General features: G+C 38.0%; 4 protein-coding genes across 8 annotated transcripts; 2 read left to right on the top strand and 2 right to left on the bottom strand.

Moving 5' to 3' along the window:
- Positions 1 to 955: 955 nt before the first annotated feature.
- On the bottom strand, positions 956 to 5,680 carry LOC107263327 (PAN2-PAN3 deadenylation complex subunit PAN3). Of its 2 annotated transcripts, none has more exons than XM_015730404.2 (9): positions 5,504 to 5,680; positions 4,413 to 4,683; positions 4,039 to 4,296; positions 3,507 to 3,879; positions 3,286 to 3,402; positions 2,973 to 3,212; positions 2,583 to 2,865; positions 1,695 to 2,049; positions 956 to 1,597 (listed from the first exon to the last, which is right to left on the bottom strand). In XM_015730404.2, exons 2-9 carry the CDS (start codon positions 4,488 to 4,490, stop codon positions 1,481 to 1,483), a joined length of 1,821 nt encoding a protein of 606 aa, XP_015585890.1. In that variant the 5' UTR covers positions 4,491 to 4,683; positions 5,504 to 5,680; the 3' UTR covers positions 956 to 1,480. The 2 variants fall into 2 exon arrangements, with proteins under 2 accessions (XP_015585890.1, XP_015585889.1); XM_015730403.2 differs by having other exon boundaries at positions 4,413 to 4,671.
- Positions 5,681 to 5,835: 155 nt separating this feature from the next.
- LOC107263517 (lys-63-specific deubiquitinase BRCC36) lies at positions 5,836 to 7,501 on the top strand. The gene is made up of 6 exons (XM_015730824.2): positions 5,836 to 6,170; positions 6,234 to 6,438; positions 6,533 to 6,621; positions 6,695 to 6,799; positions 6,861 to 6,963; positions 7,136 to 7,501. The coding sequence occupies exons 1-6, from the start codon at positions 6,060 to 6,062 to the stop codon at positions 7,279 to 7,281; spliced, it is 759 nt and encodes a 252-aa protein (XP_015586310.1). The 5' UTR covers positions 5,836 to 6,059; the 3' UTR covers positions 7,282 to 7,501.
- Positions 7,502 to 7,796: 295 nt separating this feature from the next.
- LOC107263514 (kinase suppressor of Ras 2) lies at positions 7,797 to 12,770 on the bottom strand. Of its 2 annotated transcripts, none has more exons than XM_015730818.2 (15): positions 12,427 to 12,770; positions 11,895 to 12,035; positions 11,678 to 11,825; positions 11,352 to 11,603; positions 11,036 to 11,192; positions 10,789 to 10,964; positions 10,305 to 10,708; positions 10,105 to 10,228; positions 9,820 to 10,028; positions 9,576 to 9,752; positions 8,900 to 9,085; positions 8,569 to 8,702; positions 8,360 to 8,497; positions 8,161 to 8,290; positions 7,797 to 8,082 (listed from the first exon to the last, which is right to left on the bottom strand). In XM_015730818.2, the coding sequence occupies exons 1-15, from the start codon at positions 12,577 to 12,579 to the stop codon at positions 7,930 to 7,932; spliced, it is 2,682 nt and encodes an 893-aa protein (XP_015586304.1). In that variant the 5' UTR covers positions 12,580 to 12,770; the 3' UTR covers positions 7,797 to 7,929. The 2 variants fall into 2 exon arrangements, with proteins under 2 accessions (XP_015586304.1, XP_015586303.1); XM_015730817.1 differs by having other exon boundaries at positions 11,346 to 11,603; positions 12,427 to 12,579.
- A 399-nt stretch (positions 12,771 to 13,169) lies between these two features.
- LOC107263515 (ankyrin repeat domain-containing protein 13D) lies at positions 13,170 to 16,912 on the top strand. 3 transcript variants are annotated; one of them, XM_015730820.2, is made up of 13 exons: positions 13,180 to 13,446; positions 13,792 to 13,927; positions 14,016 to 14,140; positions 14,212 to 14,257; positions 14,335 to 14,478; positions 14,607 to 14,787; positions 14,874 to 15,096; positions 15,182 to 15,310; positions 15,452 to 15,602; positions 15,672 to 15,833; positions 15,923 to 16,026; positions 16,100 to 16,188; positions 16,418 to 16,912. In XM_015730820.2, exons 1-13 carry the CDS (start codon positions 13,348 to 13,350, stop codon positions 16,656 to 16,658), a joined length of 1,830 nt encoding a protein of 609 aa, XP_015586306.1. In that variant the 5' UTR covers positions 13,180 to 13,347; the 3' UTR covers positions 16,659 to 16,912. The 3 variants fall into 3 exon arrangements, with proteins under 3 accessions (XP_024936526.1, XP_015586306.1, XP_015586307.1); XM_015730821.1 differs by having other exon boundaries at positions 13,348 to 13,446; positions 15,926 to 16,026; positions 16,418 to 16,658; XM_025080758.1 differs by lacking the exons at positions 16,100 to 16,188; positions 16,418 to 16,912 and having other exon boundaries at positions 13,170 to 13,446; positions 15,926 to 16,056.
- The last annotated feature ends 16 nt before the right edge of the window (positions 16,913 to 16,928 follow it).

The raw sequence follows: 16,928 nt of genomic DNA, 5'->3' as shown, positions 1-16,928 counted from the left end.
TCAGTATAGTACATACTCAGGGATATTCATAGCTAGCGCCTATAGGATTTCGTTTCTGCACTCATTGCATTTCTATATATAGTAGCATGTGTCAATATATATGTATATATACAGACACGTACATATATGCCTGGATACTCCAAATACTTGTTCTATTGTGTACTTTGTATACTCTTCATCTCTGGGTTAGTAGGTAGGACAAACTATGTCCAGCGCACTTGGTGAAGATTACGTTCAATACGTAGCAGCTGTCAGGGATGATGCGACCGGGGAGGAAATCACGGTGCCATTAACGCAATTAAATGAAATGACGGTTGCCGTCGGAGTTGCTTGACATCTCTCAGGAGTGACGTCTAACGTCGCTCTTATTTCGGCTACACGAGCATCCGCACTCGTGCGTAGACGTACTGCACACGCAAAGCAAGACTAAATGTCTGTCTACGCTCGACTGTCGCGTAATTGTCAAGGAAATGAGATCAAGTTTTGAGTGAGTTCAGACAGGCTGTAGGTAGATAGCATAGCACGATACTTGGTATACGCCGTATATATGTTGATACGTTATAGTGCGTTATACTATATTATCACAAAGTATAAAGAGAAACGTAACAAAGCCAACAGCGCGTTTACCCCAATGCATTTTAGTAAATTGACGAGTGTACATAGTATATAAAAAGTATCTGATATATATGTATAAATAATTTACCTTCGAGAGAAATTCCGATATTTGTGTTTGGCGAAGCGCGCTTCGTTAATAAACCATTATTGATTATAGATATATTGTACAGTAACGCTCTGGTCGGTCACGATGAAGGTATATACTTTGGGAATATTAATGAAAGATGATTTGGGAGTTCAGTTATTTTAGGAGAGTGTCAGTAGGGTTTATCAGGCATCATTCAAGAATTGACTTGTTGTCCGAAGTGTGGACCTTTAATGGAAATGAGAAGACAGTGGATTTAAGATTGCTTTCAAAAATAAACATTTATTTCAAAATTAATGCTTACCAGCTGTATCCTAAAACCTAAGATCTCTATCCTATACACGGACCGGCGACGAGTCCTTGTGTTTAGGTGTATCTTTAAGAGACTTCAGCACATTATTTAAGTTGTGTACAAGTTCTGTATAGTAATGGGATTTCATAGCAAATTGAAATGCCTTCGATTTTACATCATTACATGATTTCCTCTGCGTACGTATATTACATACAAATTATAGTACCGGTGCGCAACTTGACGCGTAACCCAGTGATTCGTTAACCGAAATCATGCATATAACTCCCATTAATAATCTCTCACATTGAGGAACTCGAAGCTTCCACTTCGAATTCATAAACTGATCTCTTCTTACACAGTATCCTGGATTTATGTCCGATACCCATGGCATTTGATAAACTTTAAAATGATGGTATCGCTAAGTATTGATATCACAATCATGGTTCGGAGTCTTGTGCTGTCCAGTCGAATCGAGATACGCAACAGCTCTAAACATTATCTTTTGCAGATTGTACCAATTCACCAAATGAAGTCTCCAAGCACTGCCGTAATTCCGCGTAACTCACAACTAGTACGCTTTGCTCATCCCGTGACATTAGACAGATCTGTTGAAGGATAATTAATAACAGATAAAAATACAATCTCGTTTGATAAAACTAGTCAGTGGGTATGTACAAGAAATTTTAGACAATGTTAATTTACCTTGTCGTGGGATCCCGAATCGAGTTTATTTAAGCAGCAAACAACATGCGCCATATCCAGCCACGGTCTCCCGTCGGCGGCTACCTGATGGAAAACGTAGTCCCTAAATAGTTTGAGCATGTAACGATCACCAGTCTCAGCCCACGTTGGATCCATATTAAGTTCGGGCCTTTCATTGATAGTGGCGAGTTTAACAAGCAACTTGAACAGTCTGCCATTTTCCAGTTCCTTGGCGAGCTCGTCTTCGAGCACGTCGGAGCGAAGTTGCGCGGCGTCCAACTGCGTATAGAAACGTGCTCCGATCATTGGCATTAGATCCGTTACGCTTCTCCGTGCCTGATTCGAAAGCAAGTACCTACGAATTTGCGTTATTTTTATAGCCCGACGATAAAAAGATTACTGTAATTCCAATAACTATACACAGGTCCTGTATTACAAACTGGGCTTGCATGCATCGTGTCTAGTTGAATTCATTGAGAATGTAAATATTCGATACTGGATTAGTCTGTTCAAAAGTCAACGAATACAGAAGCTCTGCATGACCGTAGAAAAAAAGAATTTCAACGAGCCTATATCTCGAGCACGATTAAAGTATTGCGTGCAAATAAGAAGTAAAAGATTTTGTTAAACCAATCATAGATTCAAGATACTATTTAGAATGTATACTGCATATACGAGTACTACATATCCTAAAATCTAATTATTAACTGACTACTCGTTATTGAAAATGCTTAGTGTTTAACGAGCATCTAGGAAGTACGACACGTCATAACGAGCGAGCGCGCTCAAAGTTTCACGTACATATTTGCTGATATTCATATCGCCGATAGAAGAAGAAAAATTGACACACAAGCGGGATAGCAATATTAGCGTAGAAGGTATACAAACAGAATAAGATTTCGAAGATCGGTGGAGTAGGAGCGTGCGACGAGCTCGAGCGAGGCCTGCATATTGTCGCGATGGACGGCAAGGAGGCTGCGACATGCTAAAGCCAATACCAGCTTCCCCAACGCTATTAGATCCTCCTGCTGGTAGTGAGGTATAAGGCTAAGAGGATTGGCAGCATTGCCATCGAACGTGACGACATCCGGAACCCCAATGCAGCTTAGACGTAGACGGGTCCGTGACGTGAGTAAAACTTTAGTCGGATCCAGACATCTGTATGCTAGACCTATCGGGTCAATTGGTAAAGCAATATTTAATGCCCACGGTGATGACTTTCAGTATTCTGAGGGATCGTCGAGGACGTTCACTTGTTTTAATATTAAAGTTACCCACCCGCTGCATGAACAACGCGTAGGGCTGCAGTTAATTGTATGATGTAGCTCCAGATCACACTCTCAGGAAGCATACTACTGTGCTGATGTCTTAAGATAGTGTTTTTAGTATGACTGTAAGGTCGTGGTGCATTTGGATCCGATGAGAATGGATCCGAGTAACCGTTCAGCTCGGTCGCTGAGAAGTGTTTATTCAAGAGGGTCTCGGACCCCGGGTGGTAATCGTAAACGAATACCATGGCTGGAATAGTGCTAATTCAGTGAAACAAAAACGGATTAAATTTCGATTGACTAAATTATACTTAGGTACAGACAATGATCACCAAAGGCCTTGGTGGTGAAAACCTCTCGCATTTGAACCAAGTTGGTGTGCGATAACCGCTTCCACATATCAACCAGAACCATACATTTTGTATTGGCCAACCTAAAATCTAAAATGGTAGAAGATACGTAATATAGATTAAAGTAGGTTAGAAGTCATTTTCAAAAACGTTTAGTGGATCTATTAAATATTTATGGTGCTAATGGCACTTACCGTGTACTCGACGTAGACAGTAACGTACGCCTGTTTTAATGCTGGTAGCTTTGTACGTTGAGGTCTGATATCCCAATACCGTAGATGCTGGTTTATGAATTGGTTCCAGTGGACATAATTCATGGTAGTTATCTACCTCGTTAGGCAAGTCAGGAAATCGTACCACGTCTGGTTGGGTCAGGGTTAATGTGTTTTTGTGAAGAATGTCCAGGCGAAGATTCTCGCTAACAAAAAAGCTAGGAGTTGCTTGAGGAGGAGGTGTGGAAGGAGCAGAGGAGCTGTTGGACGAAGGCTTCACTGCTTTCACAGGTTGAAGATGAGCAGGTGTACCTGGATAGACATAGCCTACCTGACCTGCTCCGACGTTTCCGATCTGAACGAACAAGAACTAGTTATAATATATGCTAAAAAATGTTGAATGATGCGTTAAGGTGAATTTCTTATTTATGCTGGAAAAATGATTATGTAAGGAATCTTATAGATTGATTAGATATTTAGTGTATACCTAATAGCATCATTTTAATAAACTTACAGCCTCTGTTCCATCCTCGCCTCCGACGGCATCAGTTGCTGCATTCCCAAGGTAAAAATAAGTGGTGCCACCTACATTCTCTTGGGAATGATAGGAATTATTGAAAAGATTTGGCGAACTGCTATTGCTACCCGTTAGGGCTCTTCCTGGTACAAATTCAGGACTGGAAGTTGCTTTTTTCTGAGATTCCAGAGATAAATTTGACAGGTGCTTAGTAACTGCTGTTGTATTCAGGGCCACCCCTGGACTTTGACGGTTCTAGAAAAATGGAAATCCTAGTACTACACGATTGTAGAGCAGTATGAATCGTAGATATATCGCAGGATGACAATGGTTTCTAGGTATTTGCGAAAATTGAAAATATCTCTAAGTACCATATAAGTAGCAAGTTTAGACTCCAAAGGGACTCCATTGGTTTGAGGAGTGTACGTGACAAACATTGACGGGTCCATCTCTTCTTCAACCACCGCATTTACCACTATCCCTTCTTCTTCTCACTGCCACTTTTCACACTTTTTTATTCTGTATCAATTTCCACTGTTTTTCTTATTTCCAATCTTCATCAGCATTAACATATACTTTATGTATCTCTCGCTATCATGGGTATCCGATATGATCCCAGCCCCCCCAAATCTGGAAAGAAATCTACAATTGTATTGATATACGTAATATGAAAATATATATAATAATAATCAACAATGCACAACATAAATTATAAATGCATAGGCACTCTATGGTACAAAAGAATACAAAATATATCTTTCCAATAATAACAAAGATTGGCACAAATAGTACAAATATTCTATAAAAGCTGAAAATTATAGAATAATAATTCATCCATACAATACAATAAAAATGATAAGGAATAATCTATCTCCGTTATACAAACAGTAAAGACAAATTCACAAATCTACATATATAAAAGAGAATCTTATACAAAGAGTACATAGCACATTTACAAATGATCAATGAAAATAAATTAATGACGGAACAAAGCTACATAAAAATCGCATTAGAATAGACTGGAAATAAAACAAGGCATAAAAAGTATATCCAGCAAGCAGGTACGCTCGGACGATCGAGCAATGGCAGCTGATTTTGACAATAGTCATGGGGTATGAAGCTGGGCATTAACCTTGGCCATCACGGCATTTTGCATCATGAATTTCGAACTTGAAAGGCAATCAGATCCCGAATAAATAATCAGAATGTTACGAGAATACGATAAAGAGAAGAAAACTGATAAAATCCAGGATAAAAGGACATAGGGTACGCTGTTAACATAACCAATTCGTACTGTCAGTGACGTCGCGTCAGTATACGGCGCCAAAATTCCGATCGTCTCAATTAGTACCTTGCGAGTCTTTTCTACGCAATTTTAAAGCGTGCATGATCAAATAGGAAAAATTAGTAGGATTACGTTGTGGCATGCTTTCTTATGTAGCAGACAAAGGAGAAAGCTTACCAGTGTGATCCTGTATGTTTATGGTACTCCACTGCTCTCCCTTGAGTCACCGTACGTCCTTACGCAGTTCGAATATAGCTGTCCTTATTCCACTCCTTCAGATTCTTATAGCATACTGCTCTATACTTCCTTCGATCGCAGCTGTCCGGACGCTTCGTTCTCGCGGCAGAGTGACTCGTCGTCGCTCTGTGAATTGACCCATCGAGATGGCCACGCTCATGATTTCCGTGATGCAATATCCGTAGTTTCATGCGGATATCACATTTGAATGAAATTTTTTAAATAGATTTTAATAGATTAATTTATTAAAATTAGTGGATCAGATGGACGATTTCAATTGATAATTGGGATTTGTTTAAGGAAATAAAATGCTTTTATAATTTGTAAATTATCATAAGAAACTTGTAGTAAAGTTACATTCTTTTTTAATACAGTTGATTCGCTATTGCTAATTATTCACCAGTGGTTGACAAATGGCGGAATTGTTTTTATCGGGGAACTGTCAAAAACTTAAATTCTTTATCGGTTCATGAATATAAATAATTAATAACGCGAGATGGATACCCCTTTGGAAAAAGTCGAATTGCATGCAGACGTTTATATGGTTTGCTTGCAACATGCACTTTCTACTGAAAACTTTGAGGTTATGGGTTTGCTGATTGGTAATGTAAGTCAAACTTTATTTTAGATAATCGTTATGTATTGCTAAAATTCTTGATTATCTCTTTAGTTCATTAATGGCGTTGCTAAAATATCAGCTGTTATAATCTTGCGTCGTTTGGACAAGAAGAAAGATAGAGTAGAGATTTCATCGGAGCAAGTTTTGAAAGCTGCTGCCGAGGCTGAAAGACTAACTGTTGAATTACAAAGGCCTATGCGTGTTCTTGGCTGGTATCACTCTCATCCACATATTACTGTATGGCCATCTCATGTTGGTAAGCAAGTTTTAGCTTCACATTTGTTATTAATATATTTTATATAATAACTCTATACCTTAAAATTAAAACTATACATTTTTCCTCTATTCAGATGTAAGAACACAGGCAACGTACCAGACAATGGATCATGGCTTTGTTGGTCTGATCTTTTCTGTGTTCTCTGAAGGTAAAGATTCTAAGGTAAAGCCATCCATATCCATAGATATTTCATTGATATTGTATTACATTACACAAATGACAAATTTTGCAATAGGAACAAGAAGTGCTGGTCACATGTTTTCAATCTCATAATGGAGAGGCTACTGAAATTCCATTGGAAATCATGTACACACCAGATATCTCGGATAGATGTTTAAAGGTGATTTTATGCCAGTACAATTTTTAATTGTGCAATTAAATATCTTAACATGATTATACAGACGATGACCGACCTGCCGAAAATCCTAGTTCAGGAAGAAGAAGACACTGCAGAATCCTGTAGAAATCATCCAGACATTCTTGCTTCCATACATAATAACGCAGGTAACTGTAAAAATTTCCTTCCTAATTGTACAGTTTACTCATAAATAAAATGGATCAGTATTCACAAACAGTGATCCATTCTGTTTATTATCTGTGAGATCACTAAGTTATAACGACATTAATGATAACGAATCACTATTATATTACTGCATTGTTAAAATTTCATTTTCAGTGAGAACACGCGCCCTGGCACACATAACGGACATCGTGACGAAGCCATTGTTATTAACTTTTGAGGAACGAATAGCACTGAATAAAATTCGTGCAGCACATCTGCGTAGGCAGCTTCAGGATTTGCAGAAGATATACAACGTTTAATAAGAAACACTCGATACTTCTCTTCATACTCTCTACTTTGGCCATAAGAATTTGTCTCTCCGATAAACTTCACTATGCATCTTACTATCAGTAAATGACAAAAGCTTCGACTCCGAATTCGCAATACACTCGTTAGATTTAATGTTACACGTGTGATTGTACAATTACAATCTAGGATAATTTTTTTTAAATAAAGTTTTCGTTGCGTTCTCAAATAAAATACTGTTCGTATTCCGTATTCATTCATTAGAGAACAACGTGGCGCTTTCTGGTACGAAACAATTCACATAACTCTAATCTGATTAAAGAAATTTGGTCCCGACCTTACGATCGCCCTGTATAGACATAATGATAAACTTTTGAAATCAAAGACACTAAATGTCATAAGACTTTCCTTCGCAGCGCCCCATTACTAAAATGAGATACAAGCACGAAAAAGTTGAAAAGTGAGTCGAAAACTTTATCTTTTGACTTTGATACGTGTTTGTAATCTCAATAAAAAGAAGTGGGCAATGCTCGGACCAATTAGCTATTTTTATTAGACCTTTCACGAACAAAGATCGGGCGACAACTGCACAGCGATATACGTATTTATAATATGTACACTACGAGAACAGTGTGAATAGCTTTTTAGATGAGCTACGAATCTCAGAAGACAGATTCAGCAGAGCGCGAAAGATGAATAGGATGTGAAGGACTGCGTGCCAATCTCTTTCTCGGCAGTTTATCCAGGGTGGTCAATAATTTAGCAAAATCAGGTCGATTCTCCGCATGATAGGACCAACATAGCATTAATATGTCCTAAAAGAAAAAGACTTACGTGTCAATACGACCGGAGAGGTAAAGCTATAAAATTAGTCTAAACAGATAACTTCGTACCTTGACGTCTCTGGATGCCTGTAGATTAGCCAGGGTTTGCTTCATTCCTTTACCCACCTGCCAAATAATTGCCTCAGGTGGTTGGCCCTTGAAAGGCCACTCGCCGCATAGAAGCTCATACCAGACAGTTCTGTATTAGAGAGAATAATTTAGACATAAATAGATACTCTTGATTATTAAATCTATAATTAAAACTGACCCAAATGCATAAACGTCAGAAGCATCCGTAAACGGAAGTTCCTCCTGATCACGATTTTGCTGAGGTCTCAAACGTCTGACTATTTCCGGGGCTAAATAGCACAGCCAACCAGGTGGTATACTGAGACCATTTCCTTTTCTGTAGAACAAAAATAAAATAAGTACACATAGTACGGAATAAATGTAAGTAATGAATTTATAAAGGCGTACCTGTTCCCGTAACAGAGTTTGGTAACGCTGAATAGGCCAAAGTCAGTAATAACGACTTTGCCGTTCTCCAAAAAAATATTTTTACTCTTGAGATCCTTATGGACTATTCCACGTGCGTGGAGATATCCCATTCCCTGATAAGAATGATAAAAACGATAAATAAAATTTTCATACACTAAAGAACTCGTTTGCCAGAAGAGTGAGAAACAAAATAGCCGAGTCTGGTCGACTGTAGATTACAGAAAGAAAGTAAACGGAGATTGAAATAAAGTAAAAAAAAAACCAGAGATAAAACGTACATTCCTTAGGAATGGTCATAGGATATAGATACCTGAGAGATCTGTTGGGCGATGATAGTGGTCTTATTCATATTAAATTTATCTTTACGCAGATGAATGTGAGTGTAGAGAGTCATGCCTTTGCTCATACTAGTCACTATCGCCAAGCGAGGAGGCTTCATGCAAGCTCCCATAAATAAAACTAGATTTTCGTGTCTGGTTTTTCGGAATGTTGCCACCTAGAATTGTCAGGGGGAAGAAAACAAACATCTGTCAATGGTGACGATTCGCGTTGCCGGACGCCATTAACACATTCCCAACCATCGAACCTAATAAAATTTCAATGCAATACGCATTTGACAAATACGATTAAATAATTAATCGCCAGTGCTTCGCGAAATTTTATTATAAACATCAAACAGACGCTTGAAAGCGTTGTATTTTTTCACTGATAATAGAAGGGATAACATTTGTATTTCTACCAACAATCCAGTAGTACGGACATTCATGAGCAATTAATAGTAATATGTGTAAGGGTAAGGAATGTGTTAATATCGCGGTTCTTAGCGTTAAGGTGCCTCCCATAATAAATGCTACCAGACCCAGTGAATTAAAAGTCGTTACGTATCGAACGTGTTAATTAATCGCGCGCATTACCGACTAGAAAAGCTAAAGAGGATTCCAGTTTGCAGTACTCAGAAAGGATTTTTAATGAGTAAAAATATTCACCTCTAATTTGAATGCTTCTAGGGTTTTGTCGTCATCCAGGTAATAGTCCATGTTCAATACTTTGATTGCTACGTCGCCGTGCCAGTTTCCTCTGTAGACTGTACCGAATCGACCGGTACCAATAGGTTCACCAATCTTGAGTTCATCATAGGGAATGTCCCACTCACGCATGGATAACTGTCAATGGAATAAATTTTGGATAAATATTTATTAGATGTTGTTTAGTCTGGTAAGTGTTACGTACACTGTTCTGTCTAGGCCAACGACTATCACCAGGTTCTCCATCTGAGACTTGTGAATCCTGAGAATCAACTCGCACTGGAGTTCTTTCAGAATCTGTACTGACACTACCAGATCCAGAAATACTGACTGTCCTTTCACTGTCACTCGATACTGTTGTACCTTCCAGTCGATGAGTTTCCAAAGTTACTCCTTTGTCATTCAAGGTGACATCTGAACAAAAATATATATATATTACATAAAACCAATATTCTGCCTGATTAATTTATATCAAACAAGTTATTTTTACCTGGAAAGTGAAATTGTTGCTTTACAGAAGCCTGCGGTGTTTGTGTCGCATTTGTAGGAAGCAAAGCTGGACTAGAAGGCGTTGAGCTATTACAGCTCGAAGTATTTGAACTAGAATCTGCACCCTAATTTTGAAAAAGAAATAATCCATTACAGTCAATTTAAATAATACAAATATTTATCGTATTTAGCTTCACTAACCTGAAATGGGATGTTCATAGAAGCGTGTGGATGAGAACGTTTGCGATCTCTCCTATTTAATGAAGTTAGTAAGTTAGAATTATGATGATTCGGCGAAGTAATGCCTGGCTTGCTTAGGATGGGCGAAACGTTGACCATCCCATCAGCTTGGAGAGTCCTTTTAAATTCATCAAAAAGTTCCTGAGGAAGTCCACAAGAAGGTGGTACTTTTGACTCGCAGTCTCGGTGACACTTATACTTGCACTCCTTGCACTTGAGGCCAGTCCCAATGAACATCTGTTTATCGCAGTAATCGCAAGTAGTCATCATCTTGAAAGTCTTTGTGAATCGATGAGCTATTATATGACCCATGCCACGAGTCACTGTTGGAGTCCTTGGAGACTTTGGCACCTGGAGACTCGTAACTGTAAAACATAAAAAACTTGAATATATTCACGCACAACAAGACCGAGTATATTATTCACCATACTACAATATTATGTACCAGTTCCTTTAAAACTGTTGTCATCACTGTCTGCGCTGGAATATGGTGGAGACTTTATAGGACTATTACTGTTTGGCAAGAGACTCTCTCCTGTAATATCTGCGGTACTGCTACAAGAACCAGGCTCTGTAGGTAATCTGCTTCTTCTGCCAGTAACTTGATGCTCATTTCCACCACTATATCATAAAATTTAATTAGAGACTAAAAGTAATTAAACAGTCAATACTCTATTGGAATAAAAATAAACCTGGAAGCTGTTTCTCCATTTTCAAGACGATTCGCCAGCTGGGATTCGTGCGACTTAGATTTGGTCAATGGAAAAACTTCAGGTTGCGACACTGTACTTTGCAATCCAATCTGATGTTTCTTGCCGGGTGGTGGGGTTGTGGGGAATTTTACACCGACTGTAGAGAAAAACTAATCTTTGAACAAACATCCACTGTAAATATACCCGTTCACTGTTAAAATATGCATGCACAATAGTACTTTGTAAATTAAAGACCTGCTTAGAAGAATTCTAGTACAGTGAATGGGTTACCAGGATACAATAATCTTACCGCGACCTTGTCTCATGAGCAAAGGTGTAGTTGGTGGACTAGTTGAAAGTGACATCACCGATGATGCCTGGCCCAATGTATCGTTGAGGTTGTTGTTGTTGTTGTGGTACGGAATGCTATCTTCAGAAGGAACTGAGCTACGTGTTACTCTAGATCGTATTGGCCTTGGCGATGGACCAGTACGCATATGGTGACGATCCCAGGAATCCCAGTACAGATTCATCTCGCTGTTATCCATATCACCACGTAGCAGGACATCTGTTAAATAATTAAAATTGAATTAAACCACCGTATTAAGTACTAATGTTAGAATTGTTCTGTATGTTATTTACCCATATAACGGCGTAGATTGTGCAAAGCTCGACAAAGTCTTCGCAATTCTTCTTCATGGCGAATATTGTTTTCACCCAGCATACTTCCTAATTCATGTTCAGACTTTTCCTTCAATGCCTCTAAGGAGTGTGCTTTCGAGCATACCATCTGTATAATTATGAGTACAATTAATTAATAAATAATTTCCTGGTTGGCACATGTGTTTGATATTCTTACCTGTATAGATTCCTGATTAAGTCCTACTACTCTCAACCATTGTTGCAGTGATGGATACTGTCTCATTTCAGCAGGCAGTAAGTCAACTGAAAGTTTTGCCTTTGTGACAAGTTGTTTGGAGTATAGCTTGATGAGTTTGCCCTGTGACAAAGAAAAAAGATACCATAGGAAGAGAGTTAGAACAGAAATATTTGGAATCGTTATAATAATACTACTAACATTTTTCTCAAAGTGTCCTTATATTAAACTAACAAAAATTAAAACACAACTTCACCATAAAGAAGGCCTATAGTACTGATGTTCCAATGACTCAATGCATTGCACCAATTTCATTATTAACCCTAATCGTCAAAAATATTAAAAACAGATGAAAGAAAATCAAGAAAAGTGAAGAATGAACTGAATAAGTAGAATACTCCAAAATCTCACAACTATTCCCTAAAGACTGTTCGTATAAAATCTCATGAAATTACAAAAGAATGCGAAAAAGAGTTTAAGTAGGATCATTAGATCGAAATAATGTGGTTTCTACCTCGAGAGTTCGAATTTCTTGCTGAGTAAGTTCGGCACTAGTGGAACACTGAGTGCGCAAACCCTCGAGCCGATCGGCCGAGATGTCAATCATGGATTGAACGACGTCCAAGGCTCGTCGTATCTCCTGCTCTGGCTCTTCACCGTCCGCCATTCCTCTTCTTGACTTCCTCCTCGTAGCGAGCCCTTCGCTGCTCTATTGTCCTGACGACATACTGCCTGCCCAACCCGGCACCCCTTCCGAGTTCCTCACTACGTTATCACCGACTTTACAAGTAACCAAACCACTTATCAACATTGACAACCATCTTGGCGGCCTATCAGTGACGTCAGACGATCCCGGCTATCTGGGATTTCACAGAGAAAAGCTTCTATTGCAAAAGTTTTGCCCTTAGGGCGAATTTCTAACAAGCGCATTGCCGACGGAGTATTTATTTTTAGTTTTTATTTATAATATACTTTAAAATCATATTACTAAACAATTCTCTATCTGACATATGAATATTCATTACTTTTCATTATCTCACTCAACATTTCAATGTTGTCTGTATATACATGCATCTTCGTGCTAATAGATTTAACATTTTTAAAAGGGGACTTAAAATTTTGAATATTTAATCACTAGTGAAACCGTTTCATAAAAGATTTTATTTATTTAATTCTCAAGGAGTATTGATCTTATTGTTCAAAATTTGTCTTTACCAAACGTCCATAAAAACATCTAAGTTATAGAACGGTTATAGCATTGAGCTCCTATCATGAGGTTTCCTTGCAAATCTTTTATATGCTCCGTGATCACTGCCATTTATTCGTCTCTCTTTATGTCATGTATCCGACTGTCAGATTTCATATGGTGCGCTCGGATTGCGAGCTTTATTGCAGTGTTCTTATTGTATGTTAACATTAATTAAAATTCACAAACATGGTGAATATAGAAACTATAAAGCGGACGTATCCGCTACACTGGCTTGTGTGGAATAACAACTACGATGAACTCGATAAGGAACTGTCTACCAACCAGGTGAAATCATCTCCAGATTTTACATATTTTCACTTGTCAGATTAACCTCGCCCATAACCTACTTAATTAACCGAATTTGGTAAACGTAATCGATTTGAAAAATTACGTGCCAGTATGACTCATGCATGGGAAAGGAAGAAACCTAGAAGCCTTACAAATTAGAAACCCTACATGTGTACTTTGCACAAAATCTTCTAAGGTTCACCATAATGCCCATCTTAGCATAGTACATAACTTTCACTTTATCATTTTATCTCAATTAAGATTATCCATGTCTCCTTTTTTTGGTTTCTTAAATGTGTAAATAAATGTATGATTATGTTTATAAGTTTGTTATTGTTTTAGCATGATAAGGAAAAAAGTGATAACAGAGGCAGAACACCGTTAATGCTGGCTGTTACCCTTGGTCATGTCGAGTCTGCTAGAACTCTATTACATCATCAAGCCAATGTTAATACAGAAAATACGCAAGGATGGAGTAGTAAGATTTTGATAGATTGCTCTTAGATGATGTAATAAGGTATTCCTAATAGTGCTTCTTATAACTATTTTTAATAATCATGTTATAGTTGTGCAAGAAGCAGTTGGTACTGGAGATCCAGAATTACTACAAATGGTTCTTGCACGTAGGGACTATCAGCGATATAGTAATCGTATTGCTGGTATTCCAGAATTATTACACAAATTAAAACAGGTTTGTTTTTGAATTAATATATTAGTGTATTCTAAAAATAGCAGAAATTATAATAGTGATACTATTTACAGGCACCAGATTTCTATGTAGAAATGAAATGGGAATTCACCAGCTGGGGTACAAATAACATTACTCATTTTCTTTTCCAATATACAATCAAATTTTTTGTCCAATATAAAACATTCATTTTGTAGTTCCCTTAGTCTCTCGAATGTGTCCTAGTGATACGTACAAAGTTTACAAACAGGGCAGCAATGTTCGTATTGATACAACCTTATTGGGCTTTGATCACACTAACTGGCAGCGTGGAAACCGTAGCTATATTTTCAAAGGTCAAAGTGAGTATAAAATAAATTAATACAATCCCATTTTTGTCTATCATTTTATCTTTTGCAAAAATAGTCTAAGTTTAATTACAAATTATTACTCTGAACACAAGCCGTAGTAAATGTTCTTTAATTTCTAGATGATGGCGCAACTATGATGGAGGTGGATCATGAGACCAGGAAAGTCTATGTGGAGCACATGAAACTAATTGGTGATGATAACGAACAAATTTCCCAACCCTCTGAAGATGGTATCATATCTCGGTTGACGAATCCTATCGTAACCACTTATATAGACACAGATAAAATAAGCTTTGAAAGGTACATCCTCTTTATATCAGCAATAACAATTTTCTCATTAAATCATGCAAGCTACGTTCAAGATTCTTTCTATAATTCTCTTATAGAAATAAGGCAGGACTTTGGGGTTGGCGTTCTGACAAGAGTGAAGTCGTAAATGGACACGAATGCAAAGTCTTCAGTGCGAGTAATGTAGAACTTATAACAAAAACCAGACTAGAACATTTATCGGAATCAGATAAGGCGAAAGCTCGTTCACCCAGGACTCCATTACAGTCCTTTTTGGGGATCGCAGAACAACAACAAGAAAATGCAACGGTAACTGCCAGCGTGAGTAAACAAATTGCTTGAAATCGAGATACTTCGTACTGTATTAAGGTTTTTATCTAAAAATATATATTTAAATTTTTTCCAGGAGGAATTCAGCAACATAGGTAACCCCTGTAATATCACTCCCGAAGAATACTTCGATGCCGACATCGACTTGAATGGGAAGGACATCGGTAGACCTAAAGAAATGAACACAAAGATTCAGAAATTTAAGGTACTTTTTCTCATAGCAAGTCATTACATAGTAGGTTGGCTCCTGAAAACAGAAACTGTTAACGTTGGTTCCTCGAGAATATATATAGTCGCAAGAACCTGAATACTTGGTTGCATATTAGGTCGGATTGTTTAACCGCAGGCAACACTATGGCTTAGCGAAGAGTATCCACTGAGCCTCCAAGAGCAGATTATGCCCATCGTTGACCTCATGGCGATATCCAGCTCGCATTTTGCTAAGCTGAAAGACTTCATCCAGATGCAACTACCGGCTGGATTTCCTGTCAAGATTGGTAAAATTTATTTTCAATAGATTAAAAATTTTCAACTCGCATTATGAAAAACATTTTTTTTCTTAATAGAAATCCCACTGTTTCACGTGCTCAACGCCAGGATAACGTTTGGAAATATCTTCGGCTTGGACCAAGAAGTATCACACGTAGGCCGTCTTCAGGAATCCAATAGAATGACCTGCCTTGTTGATGATGTCTGCTTTGAAGCTCCCACTGGATACGTGAAGCTTGGTAAAAATAATCTTCACAAGAATATAAATCTTGTCCAATATATTCAAATAATCGATTGTTATTTAATTACAAGTATTATATTGAATTAGCAGGTGCTGAGGTACGAAGACAATTCAGTATCGAGGAAGAGGATGACCTTCTTCAGTTCGCTATACAACAGAGCCTTCTTGAAGCTGGTAGTGAACGTGATGAGGTTGTATTAAGTTAATTAATTAATATATAACATATAATGATACTTGTACTAATTAAAATATTCGATTTTTAAGGTTGATATATGGGAGGCTCTTAGAGCACAAAAACCGTCCCGTCCAACAACCCCTAATATGATGACAGAAGAGGAACGACAACTCCAAAGGTATGTACGATTGTTGCCGGAATTATTCAATTCAGCATGTTATTGCATTAATATTACTCCTGTTCCTTTTGCATGTTTACTTTCCTGTATATTCTTACTCAGAAAGGTGGGTCAGTAGAGTAGCCTTCGTTGAGGAGAATGAAAATGTAAAAACAAAGATAAAAGGGGGTCACTAAATAATCATAAATTTCAAGGCAACGTTAGTCTATGAATTTCTATTTTATCTCAGGGCCATACAGGCGAGTCTGGTTCTTTACCAAGAGAGAGCTGGATGTACAGAAGAGGAAGGGAATGCGAACACAACTGGAAGTAACGACGAAGACGAACAAAGTTCACTGGAAGGAACTGCTGAACAGTTAAGATTGGCTTTGAGGTTGTCGGAGCAGCAACAGCTCGAAGAGGAGCAACGTCGTCTTCTGGAAGAGGAGACTTTCAGACAGGTTCTCGAGCTTTCACTTACTGAGAAGTGAAATTTAACTTGAATGACGATAGAAAGACACGTGGAATGGTTGTGGCAGAAATTGAATTAACGATAAAATGAAAAAAAAAAAGCTTCCTTGGGACGGTTTAAAGAATTGAGTACGTTATTTATTTCTTAGGCATGTTTAATATGAGAGTCCGTAGCGATACGTTTCGCCAGTTGACGAAGCCTTGAAAATTACAGAGATATAAATAATAGGGCAGGTGGAGATGGTAAACTGAAAGTATTGCATTGGTGCATAAAGGAAAGTGAGAGAACG

Source organism: Cephus cinctus, unplaced genomic scaffold (assembly GCF_000341935.2).
Source record: "Cephus cinctus unplaced genomic scaffold, Ccin1 Ccin1_scaffold0153, whole genome shotgun sequence".
NCBI classification, from domain to species: domain Eukaryota; kingdom Metazoa; phylum Arthropoda; class Insecta; order Hymenoptera; family Cephidae; genus Cephus; species Cephus cinctus.
This window is presented reverse-complemented; position numbering and strand designations above follow the sequence as displayed.

What these genes read in the sequence shown, in the direction of transcription:
- LOC107263327 (XM_015730404.2), bottom strand. Translation starts at nt 4,490, where the DNA reads ATGGACCCGTCAATGTTTGTCACGTACACTCCTCAAACCAATGGAGTC. An exon ending in GCGAGGATGGAACAGAGGCT is followed by an intron (nt 3,880 to 4,038) that starts GTAAGTTTATTA and finishes TTGTTCGTTCAG; the next exon opens with ATCGGAAACGTCGGAGCAGG. An exon ending in ACGCGTTGTTCATGCAGCGG is followed by an intron (nt 2,866 to 2,972) that starts GTGGGTAACTTT and finishes TTGACCCGATAG; the next exon opens with GTCTAGCATACAGATGTCTG.
- LOC107263515 (XM_015730820.2), top strand. Translation starts at nt 13,348, where the DNA reads ATGGTGAATATAGAAACTATAAAGCGGACGTATCCGCTACACTGGCTT. An exon ending in AGGAACTGTCTACCAACCAG is followed by an intron (nt 13,447 to 13,791) that starts GTGAAATCATCT and finishes TTATTGTTTTAG; the next exon opens with CATGATAAGGAAAAAAGTGA. An exon ending in TGGATTTCCTGTCAAGATTG is followed by an intron (nt 15,603 to 15,671) that starts GTAAAATTTATT and finishes TTTTCTTAATAG; the next exon opens with AAATCCCACTGTTTCACGTG.
- LOC107263517 (XM_015730824.2), top strand. Translation starts at nt 6,060, where the DNA reads ATGGATACCCCTTTGGAAAAAGTCGAATTGCATGCAGACGTTTATATG. An exon ending in TGGGTTTGCTGATTGGTAAT is followed by an intron (nt 6,171 to 6,233) that starts GTAAGTCAAACT and finishes TTATCTCTTTAG; the next exon opens with TTCATTAATGGCGTTGCTAA. An exon ending in CTGAAGGTAAAGATTCTAAG is followed by an intron (nt 6,622 to 6,694) that starts GTAAAGCCATCC and finishes ATTTTGCAATAG; the next exon opens with GAACAAGAAGTGCTGGTCAC.
- LOC107263514 (XM_015730817.1), bottom strand. Translation starts at nt 12,579, where the DNA reads ATGGCGGACGGTGAAGAGCCAGAGCAGGAGATACGACGAGCCTTGGAC. An exon ending in AATGGAGAAACAGCTTCCAG is followed by an intron (nt 10,965 to 11,035) that starts GTTTATTTTTAT and finishes TTTATGATATAG; the next exon opens with TGGTGGAAATGAGCATCAAG. An exon ending in TAGAAGCATTCAAATTAGAG is followed by an intron (nt 9,086 to 9,575) that starts GTGAATATTTTT and finishes TGACAATTCTAG; the next exon opens with GTGGCAACATTCCGAAAAAC.